At 35.7% G+C, this 26,714-nt stretch overlaps 1 protein-coding gene across 1 annotated transcript; it reads left to right on the top strand.

Annotated features, from left to right (window-relative positions):
• The first annotated feature begins 1,080 nt into the window (after positions 1-1,080).
• LOC131800476 (uncharacterized) lies at positions 1,081-22,838 on the top strand. Its single transcript, XM_059127663.1, has 9 exons — positions 1,081-1,280; positions 2,590-3,297; positions 10,381-13,709; positions 13,765-14,400; positions 14,474-14,480; positions 15,178-15,411; positions 15,484-16,087; positions 16,159-19,152; positions 21,687-22,838. The coding sequence occupies exons 3-8, from the start codon at positions 10,506-10,508 to the stop codon at positions 19,046-19,048; spliced, it is 7,575 nt and encodes a 2,524-aa protein (XP_058983646.1). The 5' UTR covers positions 1,081-1,280; positions 2,590-3,297; positions 10,381-10,505; the 3' UTR covers positions 19,049-19,152; positions 21,687-22,838.
• Positions 22,839-26,714: the final 3,876 nt, after the last annotated feature.

The following is a 26,714-nucleotide window of genomic DNA, read 5'->3' as shown; positions in this document are numbered from 1 at the left end:
AAGCAATAAAAACAATGAGACAAAAGCCGTCGCAGCAGCAGCAAACACGAAGGCAACCGACCTGCACCCGAAGATGTTGCCGAAGAGGAATTTTTTCAAAAAAAAAAAAAAAAAAAAAAAAAAAAAACAAACATGATGGCGAAGACGCCAACGATGTTGTGAAAAGAAAAAAAGACAAACAAAAATATTACAATAAAACCAACAATTGCTACGCCAATGTCTTCTCACAAAGGCCAACAATTGCATAAAATTTTAATTTCAAACTAAATGAAACGAAAAAACTTGGTCTAATAAATGACAGCTCACTCACCACTTCATCCATCCATACATACATACATACATAGATAGATACAAAGAATTTACCAAAAGTGAAACGGCAACAACGGATAAAGGCAGGCTGCATTGGCAGATGTCCTTGAATAACAAAAAAAAAACAGGATACCAACACAAAAAGGAAACGTGTTTTTATATGGCCATAAGGAGGGAATGATTAATTGCCAACAAAAGGTCCCTACAGAGAAGTAGATCTCCGGTGGGAGGGAGGGGCCACTCGCAAGGATATAACATTTTAACAGAAAAATCAATTGAAAATAAGAAAATATTTTAATTTTTATTTAACACCTATTTTCCTCTCTCCTTTAATTAAATCTTACCAAAAGAAAATAATCCTTCAACTAAAAAATTCTTAGAAAAACAAGGAATAACATCGTTTGACTTTCTTGTTGTTGGCATTTTTTTCTCATTTCTCAATGGAGTTTAATCGAATTAGTATAGGAAAAAAGCCACATTTATGGCTACTTAACTCAACAGCTGGGGCAATTGTATACATTGTGGACATGTGTTTGTTGTTGCTGCTGTTGTTTTGGAAATATAAGGAGAATAAGAGTGCCATAATACAATTAAAACGCACACACACCACTCGGCCGGCCCTCGGCTCGGCTGTATGGTATGGACCGAAGTCATTCAATGCTGAAGAGAATACAACACGAAGCGCATTGCCGTAGTCGTCGTCAAGCGAGCGATGTGTTGTTGCTGTTTTTGTGTGTACCATAGTGATTTAGTGAGGGACCGCGAATGAAGAGTTTAGTTCTGTTTCCAACCCCGACGAAAGTGGGTTTACAAATCGCCGCGTTGTTTACATTGAAGGCACAGCAGAAAAGCAACAGCAAAAGAAACACACATACGGAAAAAAACAACAAATGCTTTTGAGAATAATCAATTCCCAAGCAGACACACAGAGAGAAAGAGACCCGCACACAAACCAAAGACACAAGAGAAATGTTAGTAGATTTAAGAGTGTTTACATGGCTCTGTTAATGTCATAGAAAAAGAGAGGGAGAGCGGCGGCGGTGTCAGTTGTACGACGTTTGCTTGCTTATTTCTCGGTTTTTGTTTTATTACGTTGTGTGTTGTGTTTCCACACACAATTTGACAGATTTTGTTTTATTACGCGAGTTAACCAACGACAACACGACGACGTGCATATTTTCCAAAGCAAGTGAAAATTTTAGTTGAAAATTTCATTTAATTTGTTTTTCCTTGGTTGATTTTCACCATTGAATGGTAAATTTCTCTTGTGGCTAAAATGTAGAAACTAAAAAAAAAAACTTTTTTAAAGTATTGAATATATTTAAATGGAAAAAATTTGCAAATTGCAAAAATTATTTTCGTTTTTTTTATATATATTGTGTCGGTTTTCGTTCGTTTGCAATTTGTGTTAATGGCTCGCTGGCTAACTGATTGGAGTAAACAGCAAAGAAATGAAAATTTTGTTTTAACTAAAAAAAAGTTAACTTTCATGTGAATTTTCATATGTTTTCTATTGCAATTTGCAAGTGTTTGGCATTAGCGTCGTCGTCAACGTCTTGCCTAAGCATTTTGTATTATTATTTTTCGCTTTATCATTTATCGGATTTTCTTCAAGTCGTCCGTGCCGTGTTATATTTGTGAGCGTGTTTTGTGCATTTCATATTTACAGAGTTTCTTTGGTTACGTTCGTTTATTGTATATTTCCTCTTTATGCCTGCTTCGTTCGTGTTTTCTTTTTGATTATGGTCGCCATTTACGCGTTCAGCCGACCGACCGATTGAAGACATCGTTAATTTCCGTTTTTGTTACGTTTCCTTTTCACATTAAATAGCAAAAAAAAAAAAACAATAATAAAACAGAAAAGTTGATGATTCTTCGGCGTTGTCGCCGCCACCATCGTATCTGTCGTCATTAAGGCTTTGTAGTTATTGTTCTTTGGTCGTTTGTTATTTATTGTTTTTCGCTGCTTCAACTTGAAAATTGTATTCTTAAAAGAACATGGCCGTCACAAGTTATTGCGGTAAACAAATTTTGCTCTCCACTCTCCCTCTCAATGGTTTTGTTCAATTTGCCATTCAGTCTCCCTCTCTCACACAGATTCAGTGTTTTTTTGTTTTTGACAGAGAGGCTGTTGACTGACTGGCTCTGAGTTTAATGTTTTGTTACATTCTTCCTAACAAATTGGAAATTTGTGAAAATTGTTTAATTGTAAAAAAATGTTTAATTGTAATTTTTTTTATTCATAAAAATTATGCATATTGTTGTTTCTTTGCCTTCTAGATATTATTTGCATATTTATAAGACGAAATTATAATTTCTAAAGTGAAAACAAATGCAAAATTTTATGCAAATTAACTGAGCAAGAAACTCCTAATAAAAAATATCAAGCCACAAGCCAAACTTAATGAAGATAACATAAGAAGAATCGTAAAAAGTTGACAACAACAAAAAAAAAAAAAGAAAAGGAATAAAAAAACTAGATCAAAAAGGAAAATTGCAAGCAACAACAAAGCATCATCAACAATTCACCCTAGTAGTGCTAGTGTCACCATCAGCAACAGAATATTACACTAACAGCAAATTGCCATTTGTAGCAACAACAGCAGTGGCCGCGCCATCATATTCGTCGCTGTTATTACAATAAATGTCAATTGCATACCTAACAGCATTTATTGTTTGTTGTGTGTGATTTTCATTTTTTGTTTTATTATTACACCGCCCCCTTGGAAATTCTTTACATACGTACGGCAGCTTAAACATCCAGCAGCTCAGTTCCCCCATAACCAACAAGTATCGACATACAGCAACACATTGATGGGTGTTCTTTGAAGCAGTGAAGAGAGGCAGGGAATCACAACTGTCAATCTGTGTTGCTGCAGCCGAAAAAAGCTTATGCTTCCATAAAACGCAATTCAGGATTACAATTAACGCTTCTTTTGAGTTTGACACAAGATATTGTTGACTGGCTTATATTTGCTTTAAAAAATGGTAAGTGTGGGTGTTTCCCAAAATGCTGTGCAGTAGGCTATTTTTTATTTAGATTTTATTCTGTTTGGAAAGCTACTAGCGAAGGTTATGCAATTGCATCCATATGTCAAGCTTGTTATTGTATGTGTGAGGTTCTTATTGGAATCTTGAGAACATCCTATATTGGGTTTTAAGGAGATTTATCTCTTTTGCAAACCTATCGGTTTTAAACTTTTTTTGTAAATAGAAATTTGGCTATTATTTTAGTGAAAACTCGAAAAGTTTTACATTTTTTTTTTGGAGGTAGATATTTTCCCTTGATTACGGGAAAGTGTTTACTTGTTGGTAGACGGAATCCAAAATCTGGGTTCAAGCCTCGGGTTAGACACAGATTTACCTGATATGTGGAATATTGGTATTATTTGAAAGCTAATGATAAGAGTTTTCGATAATAATTACGATTTTTAGGCCCAAAGTTTTATTCATCAAGTTCATGCATTTTTTCTGTGCCAGTTCCAAATACCTACGTGGTTATAATCAGGAAATCAAAACCATATAGAGTTTGGTCGGTACAACTCATCCGAGTCGCAATCCAATTTTTAGATTAGCGTTCTTCGCCGGTTTGTACAACGTCCACGATTTTCTAAGTCCTCGTGCGCTATGGAAGTTTATTTATTCAAAAAAAGCCTATCAGAAAATCTTCAAAAAATCTCCATGTATGCAAAATTTATAAAAAATGCTCTCTAGATTTTAAGAGTTTTCTAAATAATATAGTTTTCAATGGCCATTTGAAAAAGAAATTAAAACCAATTGATGATGCATCCAACAAGTGGTACTGAGTCAGAGTATTCTGTTTCCATTCCATGGTAACAGTAGTTTGGAATCACAATTGAAACAGTCTTAAATATATCTCATTTAGGTGACATCCTGCAATAATATTTGGTATTCGTAAGATCTCACATAAATTCTATCTTATAGCTTTGACCCCATAAGAAACTTAAACATGAAACACAAAATAAGTCAATGAAAAAGATGGATCATTTTTGGCAACTTACGTTTCAGAAGACCACTTCCACAAATTTAGATTCAACTTCACAGTTGGATCCTAAATGACGCTGCGTCAGTTTAATCGTGACTATTATTTTATCAATAGAACTGCGATTTGTTATAAGATAGTCTGTGAAGTTGTCTACAATCCAGAAAATCCCCTCACATTTAATTATTATATTTTGAGAACGCTGTGTATGTGTAAACACCACCACATAATTTCATCAGAAAATCTCGATATAACTGAAAATTTTGGAAGTTAAAACCTATATTTGTATATTTGCTCCTGAAAAATATGAACGAAATCAGACCTGTTGGAGGAAAGCAATTAACGAATGTTGATTGCAGAAGTTTAAGTTATGATAGGGATGCCTAGACAATCGAATACCAGATTTTGTCAGAGCTTATAGTTATAGAGCATTAGATGGAGATTTTTTTGTAATTATAAGGCCTATAGGAAACTATTCAAAACTGCTTTTCTTTAAGGGCAATAGACCTTAAAGTCATCGAGGCAATGGGCCTTAAATATATCAAGTCATACACTGAATTTTCTGTATAACTTTATAGAAGAAGCCTTATGTGACTACAGGATATTTGCTCAAAACTACTTTTCGTTAAGGACTACCTACTACTTTCTGCTTGATTGTACTTATTTTCCCCTTCCTCCGCACAATCACAGTTTTAAAGAATGGAGTCCAAAGAGAAAATGACGAATTATCTACACAGACATAAATTATGAATAACTCAATAAGTTGATACAATGATGAATACTTAAAATCTTAAAATATTCTGTCACAGATGTTGGGAAGAGGATAGTAAAGTATTATCGTGGGTGAAGAAATTAAAATAAAAAAGGATAGTAAAATTTATTCTGGTAAAGGTAGGTTGATACTCAACACAAAAATAAATTCTTTCCTTTAAAATATTGTAAAAAATAAGGACAGTTGGTGCGGATTCCATTCGAAATTTGAGACTGTCACTAAACTAACTGATCTAGAAGTTTTTAAAACTATTTTAATATTTTATTAACCTGCATTTTTTTTTTTTTTTTTCTTTTTGATATAACTCGTAAAACAATTCTTCTCAAAATTAACAATCCACTTTTAACAAATAGCCCACACATTTATAAAGGGCCTGTTTCAGTATGACTATGAAAGTGTATGCAAATGGAAAACACAATTCCAAATAAGTTGTTCATATTTTTTTTAAATTTAAATTCGGGCCAACGTTACTTAAAGTTTTCTTCGTTTTTTATTTTGGAGCTAACATATAATCTGTTGCTCTGAACAAAAAAACATCACTTTTTCCTCAATTATGAAAATAACTATCGAAAAAGGTAAAATGCCCTTACTCACAACACACATACCATCAAATGAAGCTGGGAAACCCCTCGTTTGTTGCTACGGCCTACCCCTATTTGTTTCTTATTATGTTTTTTATCTTGTTTTGAGTTTCCTTATTTTTATACTTCATTTTCACACACTCAGGAAAAATGGTGGTAGAAACAGGAGCCAAAACACAGCAGCATCTGTTGAAAAACCTGACCTACCAAATCAACAATGTATTGTTGAATGGTTTTGGTCACAACCCTAGACATTTCTGTTTGTCGCAATGTGAGAGACAGTGTGTGCTTTTCTCGTTTGTTTTCTTTTTTCCTATGTACAAAAAAGAGATAATGTGTGAAATGTTTGGAAGATTGTTTTCCATCAGCATGTACACAGTAAAGCGAGTTGGTACTTTGGTGCGTATACGTATTGCAGAGTTTCCCAATGTGTTGCTGGCGATGAATTGGCCATGACAATGCATGACAACACTGTTGCACTCAAAGAAATTTGTATATTTTTGTCAAACATGGGAATCTCAAATAGTTGAAGGTTGTTTTATCCAATTATTATTATGTATATAATTATTAATATGTAGGTTCTGGAACATAGCTTATGTGCAAAATTTACCTAAAATTCGACGTACTCAGTCGACGTTTTTCACCACACAATTCAAACATATGTATTTATCTGGAAGTTACCCAAATACGTCGTGCTTACAACATTTCAACATCAAACTTTTTGAATATCAACATTTGAATTTTTTTTTTTTTTTTTTTTTTTTGAAAATATAAATGAAATTGCTAACCTGGACCGCGTTGCTGGTCCATAGTATTAGTGTTTAAAGTATTTTTTTAGGAACCTAATATAAGTTGTAAACGTTTACCTTTGCTCTTTGAAAAAGCATAAACTTTGATCAAAATGTTGGCTTACAACGGCAGTCAATCTACACATTTACCAGTTTTCATAGTTTAAGCTTATTGATGTTTTCCTTATTTTGTGGTTTATTGTTGTATTCCTTTGAATATAGTTATTTAAGGGGCATAATATTTATGATGAATAAAGGTAATTTTGCATAATCACTTGTATATATTTCTTTTTTTTTTTGCGTCCTCAATAGTAATTTCTAAATTAAAGTAGTCACTCACTGCAAAAATGTCAATGTAGATTCACGTAACAGTATATTTTAAGTGTTTCTAATGCTCTGCTACATGGATTTGATTGAACTAGCAAAAATAAGGTGCCATAGGTTTATAAATGTTAGGGACACCATAAAGTATGTTAAATATTAGAAATCTTTGTCGATTAAATAATGCTATACAAGGTATATATTTATCCTCATTTAGATATAGCTCTCATACAATATTATCTCCTAATATTCTTCGACCAAATGTGTTCTAATTTGACATTTGATGAGTTCAGTACAATTAATTCTTGTTTTTTTTTAATACTGGTTTCACCCATATAACTTGCCGATTTGAGTTATTTTAAAGGATTATCAAGGTTATCAATCCTTTGCAATAAAAGTCATATTTATGATTTTATTTCCTATTTACCAGTACCTCTTTATACTCGTTATATCATCGTATTTAATACATTTTCAAACTTCAATTATTAGTATTATATAAAGATCTTAGCAAAATTTTCCAAATTAAAAGTAATTTTGAATTCATAACTTTTAGAAGACCATGTTGTAAGGGTATTTAGTTTTGTCAACCTCATTTATTCTAGATCTGGATTAAAACCTGTAAACCACAATTAAAGCGCATTATTTAGGTTAATCTATGAATCTCGTTTTGACTTAATACTACCATTAAGAATTAGTCCTTCTGCATGTTTTGTTACAATTTCTACCGAATAAATTGTAATTTGATATTTTAAGTTTTCAGTGTTGTGAAATCTATATCGTCAATAACTTTTAACTGAATTTCCCATTAGGCATAGCTGCAATTTAAAAGTACGCGTTTCGTTGCTTTGAGAAGTATTTTGTAATCAAAATTGAATAATGGCATGACATGCAAAATTTCCCCGATTTTTTCGGAATTTTTCAATAAGAATTTTCAATTTCAATGGCCTCTCTGGAACAATTCTATACAAAATTCCATATCAAAAAACGATTTTTTCAGTTTCGCGACTTTTTTAGAGGTTTTCCTCATAATTTTCTATCGTATAGCCTTTCCATTGTAATTACAAATGAACGGATGTAAAATCGGCTCAGCCGTTCTTAATTGATGTGTTACTAGACTTTCAAACATAATCTTCTTTATTTTGTCAAATATAAGGATTTTAAGTAAATCGCAAAAATGGGCGAGAAAGTGGGCGTTGTCAATTTTTATTTGCATAAAAACATGTTGGAGTTACTTCTATCGTCTCTGAGCAATTCGTTACTTTGTAAATAATAAAATTGTTTTTATACTTTTTTTCAACACGCAGTTGCATCTAACGAGACTTCTAGGAAGATAAAATGCAATACATTTTGTTTTTCAAAAACAATCTATCCTTCGCTTAGGTAACTGAAGGTGATGACGAAAGCGACACGCACACACTTCTAAGGGGGTAACGACAACACCGATTATTACAGGCTCTGTCAAGGCGAGTAGGAAACTGAAATGATGAAACTTACTTCGACACTGTCCAACTGTTTTCGGTGTTAGACATAGGCTTATGGGGAAGCAAATTATGCAGTACTTGCTTTCATTCAGTCCAGCAGCCATTCTCCACTTGGCCACAAAACTAAAAACACAAAATTGTTTAAACAATAATCTCTTGAACTTTTGGCTTCGCATTTTGGGTTTTTAGAAAATAAAATGTTTGTCTTCAAAAATTTTAATGCTTCATTATATAACAATTTTGTAGATATTTTTCATTTTGTGTCCAGGGACGAATGATTTTCTTTATTTAAAAATTTTAATTTAAATTATGTGAAAAATCCAACGGATTATGAAAGTGGAGTTAAAAAAGACACTTGCGATACGTGTCTTTTTTAACCGAAAAAGAGGGACTAGTCCCCTACCCTTCCACACTTTTGGAACTATAAAGAATTATACTTATGAGTATATAGGGTCTTCGGCAACAATGCAGTTCGAAATTTTTTACCTTAAAGTGAGTCAAAAAGTGGTCCTTTTGGACCTTTTTTATGTGGTTAGCAAGTTAAATTACTCCACAAAATTAATTGTCATCAAATTCGAACCCAGCAGTCGATATGATCTGTTGTAGGTCTTGGCACTACAACGATATAGATGATGTTCCATATTTTGTAGTTTCTCTTCATTTTGACTTAGTCTAGAACAATGGATATCTCTAATGGACATTGCGAAAGTTCGAACCGACTAATTTTTCTGTAACATTTATTATTGGTTAGTTCTTCAAAATTAACAAATAATCAGCTTTTGACATTTACATTTGACGATTTTCTCCTTGCAAGCAGTTCTATGAAAGGGTACATGTACATTCTATATGAATTATGAATTTTGAAATCAAATGACAGAAACTCAGGTCAACAGATTAATTCCAATAATTTTGTTCGAAATATGTATAAAGATTTGCTTTATATTGGAAGGGATGTCTACTTACCTCTCTCCGTTGGTCATTTATGTTTTGAGGATTATTGAATAATTTCCCTTTAAGTTTGTTGTCCAGAGAGCTAACGTTAATGTTCATTTCGCATAAAAATCTCTAAAAATCATATTGTTTTAATTCTTTCTTATTCATTGATTATGCTAGAAAACGCGAAAATCTTATTCTGTTTGAAAGTTTGTCTTAATTATGTTTTGAAAAGTAAAAATTTGAAAATAATATTGAAAAAAACTGAAGATTGTGGAAATGGGTGCTAAGATTCAGAAGAAAATAATTACTTCTACAGAGTAGTCTTTTCAGTTTAAATATCGAATAGAAAGACATTTTTATCGCCTAAAAAACCTAAAATGTCCTTTAGTTTCAAGAATAGAATTCCGACACAAAGCCAAACTGACCCACAAAAACATTTTGTGGCACGAACAGAGATTCTTACCAATAGTCTTAACTTTATGCATACAACGTTTGAATATGTCAAAAAGCTGGCGCTGGCCTCAAACACACACACACACACACACACACACTTTTCCAACTTCATCTTGTTCTTTGCATTACCAACTCTAAAGAACACAAACTCCATGGTCGAGTGACAATATTGACAACAAACTCTCACACCAAAAACCGGTTTCAAGGAGTTTGTTTTAGCACATAAAACCAAGAAAAATAAAAAGCAAAGCATAAAAGCTAAAAGAGCAAACAAGCAACAGCTAGAAGAAACACATGCTTCGTTTTTTTTTTTGTTTTTCTGATCCAACCATCATCATCATCCATCTATTCACAATGCATACAGCAGCATCCAACTTTCAATATATCTTCATAATGTGCTACATCCAACAACCAAGTGTTGCGTTTCACCGCTGTGCATGGGGTTGAGTGTAGTTGTGTATGCTATCAATGACTTTATATTTGAGCTTAAAAGTCTACCCTACTGAGGAGTAACCAACAAAAGAACTTACTGCATAGTTACAGTATTAGCTGTCATCACCAAGCTTTAAATACAGCTATCTGATTCAGATTTGTTGTTGACCAAAGAAATGAAAATACAAGGGATACTAATATACGAAGTAAAGGAAATCTTTGGAGGGAGGGTGCATTTTTACATCGATGCACGCACAATGTTTAGATAATTTGATTAATATTTACCCTTTTATCTTTTTTCCAGTTGACGTAATGGGAAAACAAAGGGACCAATCTGTATATTATTGATCCGAGATTTTCGGTAACTGAACACATTGAGAACATCTCATACACCGTTTGTGGGCGACACCGCTTATATATTTTTGGACCATGTCAACACGGAAATCGACAACAGCCACTTCGACAGTTCAAGGGACGAAGGCAGAAAATGCCACAACGACGACAGCATCATCAGGAACGGGAACAAAATCGCTGGACACTAAAACAATTAACACCACAAATACACAGAATACAACAAATACAACAACTGCATCAAAACAGGAAACGACGACAGGAGGAGGAGCTGGCACCGCAGCTTCAGTAGAAAAGAGTGGAAACGAAAATTCTGTTGAAACAAAAACTTTCCAACAACGGGTAACAAGAAATTCGCCCCTCTTATTGCATTCTCCGGGCTCGTCTGTGGTAATAAAAAAGGAACCATTAGATCCCTCGGATCCCACAAACAGTGAAAGTGAAGAAAGTAGTTCCTCGCATGCAGGAAAGAAACAGAATATAATAAGAGGCAGGAAGTCCATCAAAGATCATAAAGAAGCTAAGGAACAACAGGAAAAAGAAAAAGAGACAAAAGAAGAAAAGAAATCGGACTTGGTGGACACCAAGGACAAAGAGGACAAGTCTAAGGAAAAGCAAGAGAAGAAAGATTCAGGGGAATGTAAAGAAACCCCAAAAGACCAAAAAGATACAAAGGACCAAAAGGAACCGACAACAACAACAACAACAAAAGAGTCTTCTTCCGCTACCAACAACACCACCTGTAACCGCTCTACTCGCAAGTCAACGGCCAGCCAGGAGAATTTAACAACTTCCTCGTCCCGCATAACACGACAACGCCAAACAACGGCCACCGGCGGAGTCACCACACGTTCCGAGACTCCTCCGGCAACACGTGCTGGAAGTAGAAGTCGCACTTCAAATCGTGTAAAAATGCCACTACCCATAATAGAGCCCGCTACCACAGTTACAAAACGTAAACGCTCCGTCGATGCTGAAATGACTGCCACCAATGCCCGCAAGGCATCGAGTGATGAACCCGGACCAAAATACATTAAAATTGAAGTACGTGATCCCGAAATAGACGGTGATGAACCCATGCAGGCTTCTCAAACAACCACTGCCAGTAACGAGAGCAATGATGATACTCCAATACTCGACAACATAAAAATCAAAGAAGAAATCATGGATGAGGATGAAATTAATGTGGCGACCTCGGACTCTACCACACCCACAACAACTACAGATAGTACAGTAACAGCATCTGCCACATCCAACAATACACGTGGTAAGGGTCGTTGGGCTTCGCGTAAGTCCAATACTGGGACCACCACCAACCCCTCTGCACCAGCCAATTCTAACGCCGCCTCGCCTTCGACCAGAGCGACTAGGCAAACCAAACAAAATTCGCCAACAAGAACAAGCGGCACAGTTTCTGAGCCCAAGAGAAGACGTGTGACCTCTCAAAACAGAAGCCTTCTCAAAACCAATCAATCAAAAGGCAGCAACACCGTTAATGCTGACGAAGAAGAAGATTCCAAAGACAGCATGGCATCATCTACGAACACAGATGATATAGTATTGTCTCAAATAAAAACGGAAAAATCTAACTTGGAATCAGAAGAATTCATAGCTGTTAACGAAGAAGAAAACAAAGATGATGCGTCGGTGATCAAGCCCAACGATAAATCCAATAACACTGAAGATGTGAATAGTAAATCTAAAGACACTGTTGCTGTGGCCGTTGATTTGCCTACTCCTCTTACGGTCGATACCGAATCTGTACACACTGAAAGCGCGGAGGCACAAACAACTATAGTACTGACCCCTGTGACAATAAGTTCTCCACAATCGGTGGCTTCTGGCTCCGAAAAAGCAGCATCCTTAAGTCCTGCCGACTTGGTAAGCGAAGGTGTGTCGGAAATAAGTGTACAGCAGTTTTACAAAAAACCTAAGTTTTTGGAAAACAATTTGGGCATTGAAGAAGATCCTAAGTTGGGTAACATTGTTCAAAAAGCGGTAAACCAGGAGGCGGGTGCCACAACATCAGCTACTAGCACTGCCACAACCGCAGCCAACGTAAGTGCCGTTTCAAAGGTTAATGATGACCGTGTGCCTGAAGATTCCTACTCCAATGAATCGATGAAGGAAGGCACGTTACGTTTTGACGAAAGTGTAGATGAGCGGAAGTCTATTTGTCAAGAGGATGGAAATTGTCAAAGCTCCGATGATAAACTTACACCGCTTGTTGTTGAGGATGATGATGAAGAAGAAGCACCCGTGGAGGAGTTGGAAGGAGATGAAGTTTTGCTGATTGATCCAAAGGCAAGAGTAGAAGATGAAACTGAAGACATTAAGCTATCAGATAGCGGGGATAACCACACAGACTTGACAATCGTTGATAAAACCGAAGTCACAGGTGATTTAAACAAATCCAACAGCAACGTTGCTACCTTAGCTGATGAAGAACAAGAAGAAGATGAGCTGACGGTGGAGGAAAGTGAAACTATTTCCATGGACAATAATGCCTCCGTGAATGATGATATTACCAATGAAATTGAAGAAGACGTTGATAATGATGAAGATATCCCAGCCGAAATCGATGATATTGAAATAGCACCAACCGCGGCAGACACTTTAGACAACAAAGCTGAATCTGAGTTGAGTGCGCCGCTAGTGCTTACCGAAGAATCGCAATCTTCCAGCGATCATTTAGTCATTGATGACAAAGAAAATATTGAAATTTCAACTGATGATGCTGTTGTGGATGAAAATAAGGATGTACTGGCTAAAATTGATGCCGAACTTAAGAAAATTGATGAACGCCACAAGGAAAAGTTGAATGCCGCTCAAATTGCAGACAAATTAATTGTGCCAGTTGAAGTTACAGCCGGATCCGAAGAAACAACGGTGACCATAAAGGAAAATACTATTGAAAAACCAGAGCCAGCAATTTCACCATTGGACACAGTGTCCATGGATGTTGATGACGTCATAAATGATATTAAAATAACTGCCGAAGATGGTAAAATCAATGCAAATGATGCCGATATTGCTGATTTGGAATTAAAACTTGACGATGAGAGCACTTCATTACTAATCGACCACATCAAAATAAATGAAAATGCCAAAGTGATCGAAGAAGCTGTAGATGCTGTAGAGATGAAGAAAACCCATGAGGTCGAGAAGTTTAGCAAGATCGAGGAAAGCGTGATTCCCGAAGAAAAGACTGAAAAGATAGAAAATGAGGATGAAAAGACTTCGCTTGAGAAATTCGAAGAGAAGCCAAAAGTTGAAGTTGAGGTAAGTTAATTATAGATAGTGCAAGACTTATAATATATTTTCAATGCAATTTTAGGTTCCTATTGAATCAATTCTGCCAGACGATGGCCCCTTCAACGTCAACAATATTGAAACAGCAGATGTTAAATCTATCCCCTTAACAAAAGATGATGATGCCACATCCATGAAATCGGGCCAATCAACCAATTCTTGGATGACCCTAGATTTCGAGAATGACGATGAAGAGTCGTTGAGGAAAAAAGAATTGCATTTGCAAAATCTGGGCTTGGTAACTCATAAAGCTGCCGAAAAACGTCGTCTCGAGGTCATACAAAGCTCTGCAGCGGCCGTTGAAGCCAACAGAGCTGCCAACCAGCAACACGGCAGTAACAAAAGAAATGGTAAAAACTCATCTCATGCTGCATCCACCCATCACGAGTATACTGGTACATTGAAAACAATCATCAAACTTAATCGTAATTCAACAGGTGGTTCTACTAGTGGCAATAATGGTCGCAAGTCCAATGCCGCCGGTGGAACATCATCATCGTCGTCGTCGGCCGCCAACAAAGAACAGCAACAGAGACGTCAATCACTAAAAATGACATTCCAAAAGAGTCGGGGACGTGGCCATGGCTCGGGCTACAGCGATCGTACGCCGCACGACCGTGAAGGTCACGGCGAGGATAACTATTATACCATACAAAATGAGGTAATATTTGTGCTGATCGCGAAAGTTGACACATTTTAATGGGGATTTGTTTTCTTATTTCTTTTATTTGCAGACTGAAGGTGCGCTTCACAAATTACATTCAAAAACCACAACCTGTACTACTACCTCCAATACTAGATTAGCTTTAAACCAAATTAACAATAACAGTAAAACTACTACTACTACTAACAATACTAGTTGCAATTCCTTCTCCAACACTAATTCTACGTACGCTAGAAAATCATACAATTACCGTCACTCCAACCATCATCAATATAACAAATTTAGTGCCCATTCACAAAAAATGGTTGTGTATTTTAGTGTTTGTGTGTGGTGTTTGTAACATAACCCTGGGTCCATAATAATGTAATAACGCTGACTTTTTTGTTTGAGTTTATGTTTCAAAAAAAAAAAAAGTAATTTTTTTTTTGGTGTCGAATCTCCGGAATATGTCTATTTCTTTGTTTCTATTTTAGAATTGAATTTTCTCTACTAACAGCTAACAATGTAAAGACTTTGATGAAACACATATACCAGTTATGAAAAATTATCATTAAGTTGAAGTGAAAATCTGATTACAGACTTTTGCACTCAAGGCAATACATCATCAAATTCTTTACGTACCATTACAATTTTGATTATGTTCAAAAGAACAACCTAATTTGCAATATAATCCCCGAATTCGCCTGACCACCCTTCATTGTTTTCTTTTCTTTTTTTGTAAATATCTATGTGTGTGTGTGTTCTTAACTCTATGGTATACATTTCTCAATATAGATTCTTCCCATTCAGAATCACACGATCACCAGTCCACAACATCAGGCATTTCCACCAAGAAGGATGATAAGGAAAAAATACTCATACCCGAAAAGGCATCATCCTTTAAATTTCATCCCGGACGATTGTGCGAAGATCAATGTTTTTATTGTAGTGGTAAATTTGGGCTTTATGATACTCCCTGTCATGTGGGTCAGATAAAGTCGATGGAAAGACAACAGAAAATATTGGCAAGTAAGTTAATGGGTAAAAAATTAATTTGCATTTCTTCCATGAAATTCTCCTATTTGTTTTTTTTTTTTTCAGATGAAGAAAAACTTACTGTCGATAATTGCCTTTGTGATGCCTGCTTCCGTCATGTGGATCGTCGTGCAAACGTACCGTCGTATAAGAAACGTCTATCAGCACCCGGTGGCTTGGAAACAACTTCGAATGGCGTGAAATCTTCTGATAACCAACAGGACTATGACCAAAATGAATCTGAAGCTGCTGTTGCCGAACATTATGCCTCAGCATCTTCACACAGCTGTTTGGTAACAGGATGCTCAAATCCAGCCGCACACTCCTTGCGCCGTAAATGCATACGCAAGAGTGTTAAGAAGTTCTTGTTGAAGTTTGAGGTTCCAACAAACTCACCATGCATTTGGTTGTGTCAAACACACTACGATACTGTGATCCAATGTTCGGGTTGTGTCTTGTGTAAGCGTCGTTTGGGTAAAAACCACATGTATCACATCACCTCGGACACGGACCGTCTCGAGAAGGCTTTAACGGAAATGGGCATTCCCGTGCAACTGGGCATCGGCACAGCTGTTTGTAAATTATGTCGTTATTTTGCCAATCTCCTAATGAAACCTCCGGAGACAACAAAATCCCAGAAGGCCGAATTTATTAAAAATTACCGAAAGCGGTTGGTATTGCACTGCTCTTACTTCGCAGCTCCTATCACAACCCACTCATTTGTTTTTCTTTTCTTTTCAGTCTGTTGCAATTCCATAACATACATGATGGCAGTAACGATGCATCTGAAGCTGATGAGGACGACAATAGCAATGGTCCCACATCCAACAATGAGAACACTGAATCACATCAACAACAACAAAAGCAACACCATGATGAAACAGCCCAAAAATCTCCGCTGCCTGAAGATGATGGTTCTTCGAATCAAAAGGATCTCCTGTCGCCGCTAAATTCTTCACATTCCGGAGAGGATGAATCGGCAAAAGGCAATGCCAGTGTGCGAGAGAGTACTAGCGAGGCAATGGATCGTGAATTCGAGAATGCATTAATGGATTCTTCAAACTCATCGACATCAAACGCAGCAGACAATTCGCCAAGCGAAATGTCTAAATTGAAAGCCATCCTGCAGAGTAATAGTTTACCTGTGGAGAAAGCGGCCAGCACAAACAACAGTTCATCCTCTTCCTCCTCCGACATCTCAAATGTTTTGAGAGCAAATCCCAACATTTCAATGCGAGAATTATTCCCTGGTGAGGAAGATTTGGGTTTACAGTTCAAAGTTCCATTTGGCAGTAGCGCCAGCCAAAGAACTCCCGAGGGCTGGACAAGAGTACAAACATTTTTACAATATGACGAGCCTACACGACGGCTTTGGGAAGAGTTACAAAAGCCTTATGGCAATCAAAGCTCTTTTCTTCGCCATCTAATTTTGTTGGAAAAATACTTCAGGAATGGTGATTTGATTTTATCCGCTAGTGCATCAAGCAATGCTAGCGTTTATACGCAAACCGTTCGACAAAGGCTGACGTCTTATGATAAGGGTCATTGTGGAGGACTTCACCAAGAGGTTCCATCAGATAATTCATCCACAAGTACTGCCAAGGAGACCAGCAACAAACCTAAAGAACCGGAACCACAAATTCCCACCTTCGAAATCAACGAAGACGATGATGACGACGACGACGTTGAAATCACAGAGGTGTCCAAACTTCCGAAATCGCTACAGTGCAGCAATAACAACAGTCCAGATAAACAACTTTCGCGCTCAAGAAGTCTTTCGGTAGACAAACTCACTAAGCAATTGAGTACCAATGCTGTAACAATTACGGCACGTCCCAAGGATGGGTCAAGCAATAAGCGCACTCCCACTCCATCGCCTCAGAAATCATTGCTTAAAGACACTCTAGCAGGAAATACAAATAACAACGGCAGTTCGAACGCTGCAAATCTAGCTGCAGCCAACGCAGCAGCAGCTGTTGCTCTGGCTGCCTCTACGGCAAGCTCTGGTGCCCCAAGCAACAGCCGAAGTATTTTGAAATGTAACCTCCTGGGAATTAATAAGGCAGTTGAGATTTTACCCATCAACAACTCAGCTACATCGTCTGCTGCTGCATCCCAGCCAAACAAAACTGGTAGCAATTCCACATCACACCCCGCCCCACCACCTCCTCCTCCGCCAATGGAATCAAAACAACAGAAGATATTAGATGTGGCTAACAAATTACTGGGCAATCAGATGGATAATAACTCCTCTGCTGCAAATAAAAATGCTATTTCTTTGCTCAGTTCTCCACCGGAATTGGTTAGTCTTCAAAGGAGATCTGCTGGTCCAATAATGACTTCGGCACCGGCTGCTGCGCCTGCGCCTCCTGCCCCTTCGGGTGTGAACCCTAATGCTAGCTCAAGTAATAATAGCAATACCAACAAACGGCCTCAATTGAATAAGCCCGGAACATCAAGGCCACCTCCGAATGTAGTTGTTTTGCCAGACACATTGACACCACAGGAGCGGTTGCAAAGTAAAACGTGGCGCCCAACCTTGATGCCGGTGGAAGAGAACCTGAGTATGCTTAAGAATGGGCCGCTCTATCAGACGGCAGATGGCAGGAAATTGCCAGCCCTGGTTCAAGTGCAGTCGGGTGGTAAACCCTTCCTTATCTCCATATTCGACTATAATCGTATGTGTATTTTAAGACGAGAAAAGTTGTTACGGGATCAGATGCTGAAGGCCACTAAAAAGAGACAAGAAGCCAAACAACAGCAACAGCAGCAGCATCAACAACAGCAACATCAGCAGCAGCAACAACAACAGCAGCAGCAGCAGCAGCAACAAATGCATCAACAACAGCAACAACAATTGCAACAACATTTACAAAATAAAAATCTGCAAAACATGAACAAGAATTTCAATTCCACGAATGCAGCTGCTGCAGCAATGAATCAACAAAGGCAACAACAACAACAGCAGCAGCATCATCAACAGCAACAACAACATCAACAACAAGTTACCCAGCAGCAGTTATTACAACTGCAAATGCTGCAACAGCAAGCGTTAATGAAAGCCGCCGCTGCCAACAACAACCAAACAAACAATTCGCAAGCGGTAGCACGATTTCAAGCGATGACTCAGAAACAACCCCCCACAAGCAATATCTCCACCATACCACCACTGCAAGCCTCCATTAATAGCAATGCCAATTTCTCTGCCCCCATAATGCCTCTGTTGGCCAATGCCATAACAAATGCAACCAACAGCGGCAACATTAATCCTGCCTCCAATTCCATGAACAATACCTCCTGGCTGTGGAATAATTTCCCCGACTCCAATCAGCTGCTACTTAATGGAGCTTGTGGTGGAAGCGGTGGTGTTGGAAATGCGGGCGGCGGTAACGGTGGTCCCTCCAATATGATGCCAAAACTACCGCAACTTCTAGCGAAACCAAATCATCCCAGTAATCCCGCCTCATTAGCTGCCCCGAATCACATCATGAAACAGCATCAACAACAGCAACAACAATTGCTGCTCTCAAAAATTCCAAAATCTCTGACAGTTATACCACAACATAAGCTAATGAATCAGGCAACGGCCACAGCGGGTGCCAATGTTGCTGGAAACTCATTAAAGGAGTGATGATTATTGAATTGTTATCGGGCGGTAAAGCATCGTAAAAGGCTTCAGAAGAAACACCTAAAAGGAAACCGAAGGACTTGCACGAAACATTGTCGTAAAACGAAGTAAGTCAATGGCAGTTGTTTATTGAAAAAATCAGGAATTTGTCGGTCTAAAAGGTTTGAGAATCGGTATTTTGAAGGAGATGAATGAGTTCAAATTAATGTACACATGAAAGGGTTTAGGGTTGAAATTACCATCAAAGTTAAAATGCCTGAGAAAGTTTACACTTTTAGCTTTCACGTCGGTCGGTTATGGAGTCTTGGTTATCAGAATATCTACTAAATTCCACATATTCAGGGGATTGTTCTAAATCTTTGTTCGCTTTTCCGCAAAAAATCCCATTTGGGGTTATCCATACAAAAAATCCTGAAACTCAACCTTTACAAACCCGAATTCATACCGCTCAATACCCTTAACTCAAAAACATCAAACCAAATGTTTGTTAAGAACATATTAGTTGGTTATACTAGCATCTGTATGCCCTCTGTCTATGGTACCTAACATCTCATCTTCTTTTGGTAGAACTATTGCAAAGTTTTAATTATTTCAGATTTAAATCCACAACAGCTGATCCAACCACATTTTCGAATGAGTGAAATACAATCTAGTTCTTGATTTTATTTCTCACATCAGTAACTTGTCCTCAAATGCTAGATTTTCTACTAATTTCTGTATTGCGGTCCGACTAGTTCCTTCACGACGACCCAAAATTGTTTTTGCTTTGCAGGTTTGAAGCGTAATTTCAAAATAAAACATTTTGAGCATGAGCCTAGCTGGGAGCGCAGAACAGACGTCCTCGTCAACCAACGGAAAGTGTTACCGGCGTCTTAGCGTTTTAATCTACAACACGCTTATAAAACTTCCCAATAGCATCTAATATGCCTGTTGAGCCACTTAACCAAAGGGGACTTCGCTAGATTCCAAATTTCAGTGTCATGTTATCAAAAACTCAACTCGAATGGGAAAATTATCGAAAATATTTTAGATTTTCCATGCAGATTTTCTTACCGTCGTGAGAACGGTGAAGCACGTTGAGATCTTTGCAAGTCCTTCAAGTCCATTATTTATGCCTCATTTAGTTGACCTAATTGTCATGAAAAGAAATTTGCAGCTAACCAAATAGCTGTTCAGACATCCAAGCATTTGATAACCGAACCGTAAACCTTGAATCCTGTACTATCCGCAGGTAGTCCATATATTTGAGGATATTTTCACTATAAAAGTTTAGAGTTCAATTCAAGATCCTACAAACAAATATTGTTTTCTATTCATTTTTATACCCTCCACCATAGTATGGAGGGTATATTAAGATTGTCATTCCGTTTGTAACACCTCGAAATTTACATTTTAGACCCCACAATGTGTATATATATTCTTGATCAGCATAAAGTTCTATGTCGATTTAACGATGTCCGTCCGTCTGTGGAAATCACTCTAGCTTCCGAACGAAATGAAGTAGATTGATAAAATTTTACTCAAATATATATTACGTCTACAGGACTTTTGGTATTGAAAATGCGCCATGTAGGTTCAAGTTTCTGTGTAGCCCCCATATAATGGTACCTCCCTATTGTCGGTATTTTGGTGATTTAAGCGACATTATTCACCGGAAATGTTTCAAATTTGGTATTTCAAGTTCGTAATGTATAATGCAGTCTATGACAGAAATTTGTCTGTACAGGTCCACGTCTTCGTATAGCCCCCATATAACGGTACCTCCCGTCATTCGCTATTTTGATGATATTAGCGACATTATTTAGCAGAATTGTTTTAAATTTGGTATTTTAAGTTCATAATGAATACTACAGCCTATGACAGAAATTTGTCTATACAGGTCCACATCTTCTTATAGACCCCATATAATGGTACCGCCAAATATTCGGTATTTTGATGATTTTAGCGACATTATTAACCGGAATTGTTTCAAATTTGGTATTTGAAGTTCGTAATGAGTACTTCAGCCTATGACAAAAAATTGTCTGTGCAGGTCCACGTTCCCCATATAAAGGTACCTCCCGATATTTGGTATTTTGATGTTATTAAGGACATTATTCACCAGAATTCTTTCAAATTTGGTATCTGAAGTTCGTAATGAATACTACAGCCTATGACAGAAAATTGTCTATTTTTATAGCCCCCATATAATGGTTCCCTATATTTGGTATTTTGATTACTTTAGTGACATTATTCATCGGAATTGTTTCAAATTTGGTATTTGAAGTGCGTAATGGATACTGCAGTCTAAGGCAAAAAATTGTCTGTACAGGTGCACATTTTAGTATAGCCCTCCCCATATAGCCCTAGTACCTCCCTATATTGATGATTTAACTACATTATTCATCGATTTATTTTCACGATTCGCATTTGAATATTGTAATGGCTTATAACAAAAGTTGCCTAGTCGTCGTTTAGACCCTAATATGACGGCTACATTTAGTATTTTTAAGATTTTAACAGAATGTTTAACTGATTTTATTTTTTTGAAAATTCGTTCCAAATGGTGGAAGGTATTCATATTCGGCTGGGCCGAACTTACAGCTTTTTTATTTGTTATTTTTAAATTATTTAATTCAACTATTCATATTTTTTATTTTAGGTAAAAGGAAAGACTTTTGTTTTTGGATGAGTTGAAAACTTTGCAAAAGAACAACAACAACTAACATAAATGTGAATGGAATAAAATATGAGATGCAAGCAAAACAAATCTAATTACATATTCGTTTATTTTCAAATATACATACAAACTTATATTATATATCATTTTCAAACAAGATTATTTTATAAGGTTCACAACATCAAAATTTACCACTCCACTGGAAGTGAATTAATTATTTAAAAGAGCAAAATTAAAGAAAAAATTGTTAATTACAGAACCTCATCTTAACAAAACCTGTAGAACATAAGCAATACTTAAATATTTAGATTTACATGCAAAAGCAAAACAACAAGGTTTTAAGAAAACATAAATTTAAGGAATAACAGTGCCTAACATTACAGCAACAAAAACAAAAATAAAAAAGTAATAAGACATTTTTTCGAAAGTTTTCGATTTGTTTAATAAAAAATACCTACAAATTACATACAAATTAGATTTGGCTAGAACAAACATGACTAAGAAGAAGCCTTGTTTGGTGGCAAAATGTTATGGAAAACAAAATAAAAATTTATACAAATACCAATATATATTTATAGTTAAACATATATTTTGAAAACAAATGTTAGCAGGTTACAGAAAAGGCCTCCATAGTATAGTCATTAGTGGTTAAGTATTAAAAGATATATAACATAAACTTATGTATTTACTTTATTTAAAAACAAAATTAAAAAAAGGAAACATCAACAACAAATTGAAAAAAAAAAACACTGAACAAATCATACAATGATTTCATATATTATAATTATTAAAATAAGAGATAACTAATTTCTTTATCTATAGAAAACTATAACATGTATACATGATATACTTATTTATAGTATATCAACTAGAATTAAACAATATTCATATATGTATATGTTACACAAGACGTTATTTGTTTAATATTTCTTTAATTAACTCTCTTTTTCTTGCTTAAGTTTTCATATATTTTATTTATAAAAATATTACATATATCAATTATTATTTCAATATATTTTAGGATTTTATAAACATATTACTCTTTTTGTTAATACACACACAACCACACATTTACATATTTTGAAAAAAAGCAAAAAAAAAAAAATAAATTCACCCCACATATTAATATGTTTATATTTTAAGAGTTTTAATTGTTTATTAAAAAAAAAGAGAAATGAAATCAATCCAAAATGAACACACAGATTTATTAGTTTAACAAGAAGAACAGTAATTTATGAAATTATGAAAGAATAAAATACACATTTTTATTTTTAAATCAAACAAATTTGCTTTATATTTAAAAAATAAACGATAGAAATTTTTATATTGTGCACACGTCAGGTGCGAAGTTATGGAAAAGTAATCGTTAAAAATGAAAAATTTTAAAGGGCCGATCTCTTAATGTTCGATTAAAGTACTACTAATAAAGAATCAGAGCCAATGTAGCCTTTTTGCCAAATTATGGATGACGAAGGGTTCCGTGTCTGAATGCACACTAAGATCATGAGTCGAAAGTTCACCCAATGCTCGTAGTTTTTTCTTTGAGCAGGAAAGTAACACAGTCCATGAAGGAAAACCAAACCCAGTATCAATTTTCAGCCCGCTGAGACAAAGTCCAATAAGAAAATATCAGGATCAAGGGATCTATTGTTTTACAAAATTGCCAAAAATGCTATGTTCCAGAAACTGCAAGAATCTTCTAGTTTTGCAATTTGTATCGATATCATAAGGAAAAAATGGCTATCGTAGTAAATAAATTACATTCTTGCAGTTCTGGAACAAAGCAAATATGAAACTAAAAAATGTTAATTATTGCTTACAAAAAAAAGTTAAAATATTCTCCATTTTGGATTTTAAGTTAGAAACATATTAATCAGTAAGAATGCAGAAGTACGTGCTACTGCAACAACAACAATTATTAAAGGCAATTGATCACCAGACAAAGATATATAAGAGGACTTTTATTCAATAGCACTGTGCGACATTTTTTTAATAATTACAGTGAAAATCCTGCAGATTATGAAAGTAAAAAGTAAATTCGCTCATCTTCCACACATTTATGGAAATTTTCGGATTAAGATTCCTCGAAATCTTCCGTGCATTTTCGGTATATAGTGTCGTCGGGAATATTGCAGAGGAAAATTTGGGTAGAAAATTGTAACCTTCAAGAGAGTCAATTTTATTTTTGATCAAATTATTCTCGGCTTGTTTTCGAGTTAGGCAAAAGGTGTCAAAAGAAAAAATATTCTACAAAAAATGTCACTACAAATCTCTGAATTAACTATATACCAGAACAAAGGTTTTTGAGAAAATTACATTCAAAATATACGTCCTGCAAGTGAAAATTATGTTTATTTAACAAGTTTCCAATCCGAGTAAAAATTTTCCTTTATAGTTAATTTTAAGGGGAAAGTGTCAAAGGAAGAATTATTCTAGATCAAATTTCATTGTTAGTCTCGGAACAAAAGAAATTTGTAGACTCAATATGTACCACGAAAAAATGTCAAGTTTTGTCAGTCCTCGTTTATTTCTGAAAATTTTGACACTTTTTTTCCAAATTTGCTGAATATTCTTTTATAACTACACATAAGTAAACAGCCAATTAAGGTTGTGGACAATTCCAAGTGGATTTAACAGAACTCGTTTGTAGATCAAAAGCCCAACGAAGTTTTGGGTTCTTAGGCCAAAAGTTGTTAAGGCCTTCATATTCTTTTGACTGTAGACAAAGGGACCACTATAGTTTGAGATATATTTAGCAATATTTAAGATAGAGCTTTAAAATTTGATAAAGATCTTTGGAATACATCCACAATCATTGGTACAGAAAACGTGTCGTATCGGTCGACTTTATGAAATATTTCCATCTAAGAGTAACTCCGATTTCAAGGTTATTTACGTTTCGGACATGTTTTTATTTAATTTCACCAAATTATGGCATTTTGAGTTCTTATTGATTAAATGATCAATAAAGGTCCACCTTTTGATACATGCTGATACATATGACTAGTCTTGACCATATATTCCATATTTGTTGATATGTTTGGCCTTTCGATACCTGACCAAATTTGTTTTGATACCTAGCACCGTGGTTCGTTATACCGGCACCTTTTGGCTATCTCCCTAAAGAGTAATTGTTATTGTCTGTTGAATTGAAAAAGAGGGGATTCTGTTGACTGCGAGCATATTCTTGCCAATTCGTCGGCTTTCTCATTTCCTTCAATATTACAATGATCAGGTACCCAGCAAAGCCGGATAGTAGTATAAAGGACTGTATCAGAATTGATTTTGGAGATTTAATATCATTTAGAGCTGTTTGACTATCTACATAAACAGTCACCGGTTTAGTTATTTCATTAAACATAATCAATTCTGTCGCTTTCATGATCGCAAAGATCTCTACTTGACAAATACTACACTTTCCATCCAACTTATGGGAGTAGATCATTCCTAGTTGCTCACAGAATACTCCGGCTTCCGTGCCTTCTTTCATCTTTGGTCCATTTGTATATATCGGTAGACCGATTAGAAGTAGACAGGCGCCATTCAATTCGCCCTGTTTGGAATAAGTGTCTCAATTCTGTCTAACCTCATGATTGCTTATATGTATGTAATTGCTGTTAAGGTTTAAATCTGCTCTTAGAAAGTCCAACAAGCTGGCATGACCCTGTCGTGTGGTGTGGAGCACATGTAGGTCCATTCCGTTGAGGTGATAATAAATTTTTTGACTGGTTTTTTCATGACTAAATAATTAAAAAGCGAAAACAGGTTGAAAGTCCAAGATTTCTTTTAAAATCATGATCAAAATATCTTAAACTCGTTACACCTTTTATACCCTCCATCATTCTATGGACGGTATATTAACTTTATCATTCCGTTTGTAACTCCTCGAATTATTCATAATATACCCTACAAAGTATATATATTCGGGATCAGCGTAAAATTCTAAAACAAACTAGCGATGTCCGTCTGTCTGTCTGTTGTAATCACGCTATCTTTCTTTCGAACGAATTGAGATAGAAGGCTAAAATTTTGCATACATGCATAGTTTACCAGCAGTCGGGTTAAGTTCGTAAATGGGCCATGTCGGTCACGTTTTTGTAATGCCCCCATATAACGGTACCTCCTGATATTCGATATTTTGATGATTTCAGCAACATTGTTCACAGGCATCGTTTCAAATTTCGTACTGGAAGATACTAATGGGTACTACAGCCTATGGCAAACAGTTTTGTATGCAGGTCTAAGTCTTCGTATATCCCCCATATAACGGTACCTCCCGATATTCGGTATTTTCATGATTTCAGCAACATTATTCACCGGAATCGTTTCAAATTTCGTACTGATAGATCCTAATGGGTACAACAGCCTATGATAAAAAATTTTGTATGTATGTCCAAGTCTTCGTGGTAGTTTTCTTTCTTTTTTTTTCTTTTTTTTTGAAAATTTTCAATTTCATCAAAATGGTGGAGGGTATTAAAAGTTCGGCCCTGTCGAACTTTTTTACTTGTTATCACTCTAAATGGACATACAGAAATTCATTTCCATCGAACTCTTTTCGATATCAAATGCAAGAATTTGACACTGAATTTGTAAACGACTTTGATACATTTTATTCCATAGTTGGAATTTTGATTTATGATTGAGAATTCTATGAAATCCTGTGTTTTTTACTCATATCATATTTGGTATTTTTTTAAATATTTTAATTTAAACTGTCAAGATAAAAATATATTTTTGGCTTGTGGTTATACAGCTAATATGTTTTTATGATTTTGAAATGTTAATTCAAATAACGTATTTTTCAACATTTTCAACATAAATTCATATATTTTATATGTATATAATACACAAGAGAATTTAGAATATATAAAATAAACTATAAACAGAAATGAAATAAATCAGGTTAAACAAAACAATTAAAAGAAAAAACAGTTAAAAGGGTAGATTGAGCAAGGACAATTGTTATATACATAGATACAATATGGTATAATATAATATAAGATTAGTTTT

This window comes from Musca domestica, unplaced genomic scaffold, assembly GCF_030504385.1.
Source record: "Musca domestica strain aabys unplaced genomic scaffold, Musca_domestica.polishedcontigs.V.1.1 47, whole genome shotgun sequence".
In the NCBI taxonomy this organism is placed as follows: Eukaryota; Metazoa; Arthropoda; class Insecta; order Diptera; family Muscidae; genus Musca; species Musca domestica.
The sequence above is the reverse complement of the archived record's forward strand: the minus strand, read 5'-3'. Positions and strand labels throughout refer to the sequence as shown.